At 42.2% G+C, this 3,404-nt stretch overlaps 1 protein-coding gene across 1 annotated transcript in view; it reads right to left on the reverse strand.

The window, feature by feature from the left end:
* Positions 1 to 258, reverse strand: part of LOC125907547 (protein kibra) — a 4,313-nt gene extending 4,055 nt beyond the window's left edge. The window contains 1 exon segment of the mRNA XM_049610564.1: positions 226 to 258. Within this exon segment, the coding sequence (XP_049466521.1) occupies positions 226 to 258 (33 nt within the window).
* Positions 259 to 3,404: the final 3,146 nt, after the last annotated feature.

Consider the following 3,404-nt stretch of genomic DNA (forward strand, 5'->3'; position numbering starts at 1 on the left):
ATTAGAACTCGCTATGGTATTACAGAACAATAGTTTGGAAGCTAGCCGCCATATCAAGAAAACCACATTAGTAAATCTTCCAGAATTTGATGGAAAACCACAAGACTGGCCGCATTTCAAAAAGACATTTGAAGACACAACAATAGAAGCAGGTTTTAGCAAGCTAGAAAACTTGAATCGATTGCAACGATTTGTTAAGGGAGAAGCCGAAAAAGCAGTACGTGCCTTACTCTTGGATCCGCAGAACGTTCCGGCCATCATGGGTCGTTTAGAAGAACAATTTGGAAGAGCGGACCAAGTGTACAAAGAGCTGTTGAAAGATGTGGTGAAAATAAAGGTCGAAGGACAAATGAGAATAATGGAGCTTTCTGACGCTCTTGATAACCTTGTTACAAATATTAAGATTTTAGGAAAAAGATCTTACTTGAATGATCCTCGACTGATCGATGAATTGTTGGCAAAACTTTCGATCGATAAACAACTGAATTGGGCACAGCACAAAGCCAGTCTAGAGGCAGCAAATTCTGAGATAACGCTTGACCAGTTCAACGATTGGATGCGCCAAATATCAAAGGCATTGCGAAGTCTGCCAAAAAGAACAGAGCGACCACAGAACAAGGTAAATGTTCACAAATATTCCAATCGGAAACCACCACGAAATTCCCAGCAAATGAACATTGCTCAAAACTTGCACACAGTTTGTCGCTTGTGCAAAGGACAACATACGTTGCCAGAGTGTGAAAACTTTTTACAGAAAAACATTAGAGACCGAATTGCATTCACCACACAACACCATCTGTGTTTCACATGTCTCCTATCCAGCGAGCATGTCCAAAGAAACTGCCCATTGTCCAAAGTATGTAGTGTGCAGGGATGTATTCGGCGGCATCATCCTCTGTTACATGAAGTGCCCCAGCCAATATATTATCACTACAACGACGTACGTGTCTACTACCAGATCGTTCCGATAACCGTACGTAATGGGTCAGTGGCTATGAAAACGTTTGCTTTCTTGGACGCTGGATCGTCACTAACGCTCATGGAGGAAGATTTGGCAAACAAGTTAGGTTTACAAGGCCGGCAAGATCCATTAACAATGACGTGGACCCAAAATCTAACGGTAGAACAAGACACCAGTCGTCGAGTGCAACTTACGATTGTAAATGATCAAGGAAAAGAATTCCTATTGAAAGAGGTGCGAACCGTTAAAAATCTACAACTACCACAACAAACAATAGACACCAATAGATTGCTTGCTCTTTACCCACACCTGAAAGGCATTAAAATAGAATCGTTTACAAACGCTTACCCTACCATCCTCATCGGCTTAAGTCACAGCCACCTTATAATGCCATTAGACCGCAGAATGGGCCGTCCAGAAGAACCGATGGCCATCAAAACAAAACTCGGATGGATAATATTCGGAAATGAGTACACACAACCGGCAACAAGATCTGATCATTTCATGGTACACAAAAACGAGGAAATGATGAATAAAATGATCCAACAATACTTCAGTACGGAAGATTTTGGAGTGAAAGTGACAAAACCTCTTGTGCCCAAAGAGATAGAGCAAGCGAATAAAATTCTAGAAAAGACGCTAGAGAAAAAGGATGGATATTATCAAGTGGGACTGTTGTGGAAACCAGAAGTGGCACACTTCCCAAATACCTATCCAAACGCACTGAAACGCCTAGTAAGCTTGGAAAAGCAGTTGAATAAGAATAGAGAGCTGCAAGTCTGGGCAAAGAACACATTTGCAGATTACATACAGAAGGGTTATCTGAGAAAGTTGACGCCAAGCCAGGTTGCTATTGCAACACCAAAAACTTTCTATCTACCGCATTTCGTTGTAGTCAACCGAAACAAACCGATACCGAAACCACGATTGGTGTTTGACGCGGCTGCTGAAGTCAATCACATTTCGCTGAACTCCCAATTACTATCTGGCCCTGACGAAATGGCTTCACTTTTCGGTGTCTTGCTACGTTTTCGAGAAGGCAACATCTGCGTCACAGGGGACATCCAAGAGATGTTCCACCGAGTAAGAATACGGGAAGAAGATCAGGACTCTCAGCGTATTCTGTGGCGAGATTGTGAAAACCGGTGTCCCGATGTGTACGTCATGCAAGTCATGACATTTGGCGCGACTTGTTCGCCTGCATGCGCACAAGTAGTAAAGAATACCAACGCAGCTGCCCACGCCGAAACACACCCTCTGGCAGTAGACCCAATAGTTCGACAACATTATGTTGACGACTATCTCGATAGTTTTTTCACAATGGAAGATGCAATTGAAACAGTGAGACAAGTAATTGAGGTACACAAAGCTGCTGATTTTCACATAAGAAATTTTACCTCAAACCGGGGGGAGTTACTGAAAACAATTCCTCAAGATCGTGTACAACAAAAAACAACTTCAGTACAAATCGAAGAAAAGGGCCAAGACTACGAGAAGATACTTGGTGTTCATTGGAACCCAACGATCGATTATTTTGGGTTTCAAGTCAAAATGAACAAAGTAACAAAAGACAGGCCAACAATGAGAGAAGTTCTTAGTTTTGTCATGAGTGTTTACGATCCGCTGGGCTTAATAAGCCACGTAACAATAGCTGGCAGAATTTTAATGAGAGAACTTCATGTTATAACGAAGGATTGGGACTCCACCATTCCAGATGAATTACAAGAGAAATGGGAAGAATGTCTACGCGTAGTAAAGAGTGCCGAAAACATACGAATTCCGAGGCAATTGGTAATAACCTTGAATGATCCGCTAGAATTGCATACTTTCGTAGACGCTTCTGAGAACGCATTTGCTGCTTGCGTTTACGCCCGAACTGTAACTAAGGAAGGAACAGTTTTTATTAATCTTGTGGCCGGAAAGGCACGCGTGGCGCCAATTAATCCATTGTCCATTCCTAGGCTGGAGTTACAGGCTGCGGTTCTGGGTGTACGTCTAACCGAAAGTATAAGAAAAGAACTTCGCCTATTCGTAAAACACATAACATACTGGAGTGATTCGGAAGTAGTATTGAGTTGGCTCAAAAATCGTCGTAAATACGCACAATTTGTTGCACATCGTGTGGGCGAAATTTTAGAATCATCTCGTGCCGACCAATGGAGATGGGTTCCATCTCGAGAAAATCCAGCAGACATTGCAACAAAACCATATCCAAATGATTGGATTTGGGTAAATGGACCTTCGTTCTTAAGAAACAACGAATCAGATTGGCCACACAAAGAGATCGTAGAAACGAATGAAGAATGCCGCGTAGTAGCTGTACACCAACACGCAGAAACAGCTATACCAGTCGAGAATTATTCTTCGTGGCCTAGATTGTTAAAACATCTAACAATTCTGAAAAAGTTTGCCGATTTTATTAGAAATCGTTCAGCATTTACAC

This window comes from Anopheles coluzzii, chromosome X (assembly GCF_943734685.1).
Source record: "Anopheles coluzzii chromosome X, AcolN3, whole genome shotgun sequence".
In the NCBI taxonomy this organism is placed as follows: Eukaryota; Metazoa; Arthropoda; class Insecta; order Diptera; family Culicidae; genus Anopheles; species Anopheles coluzzii.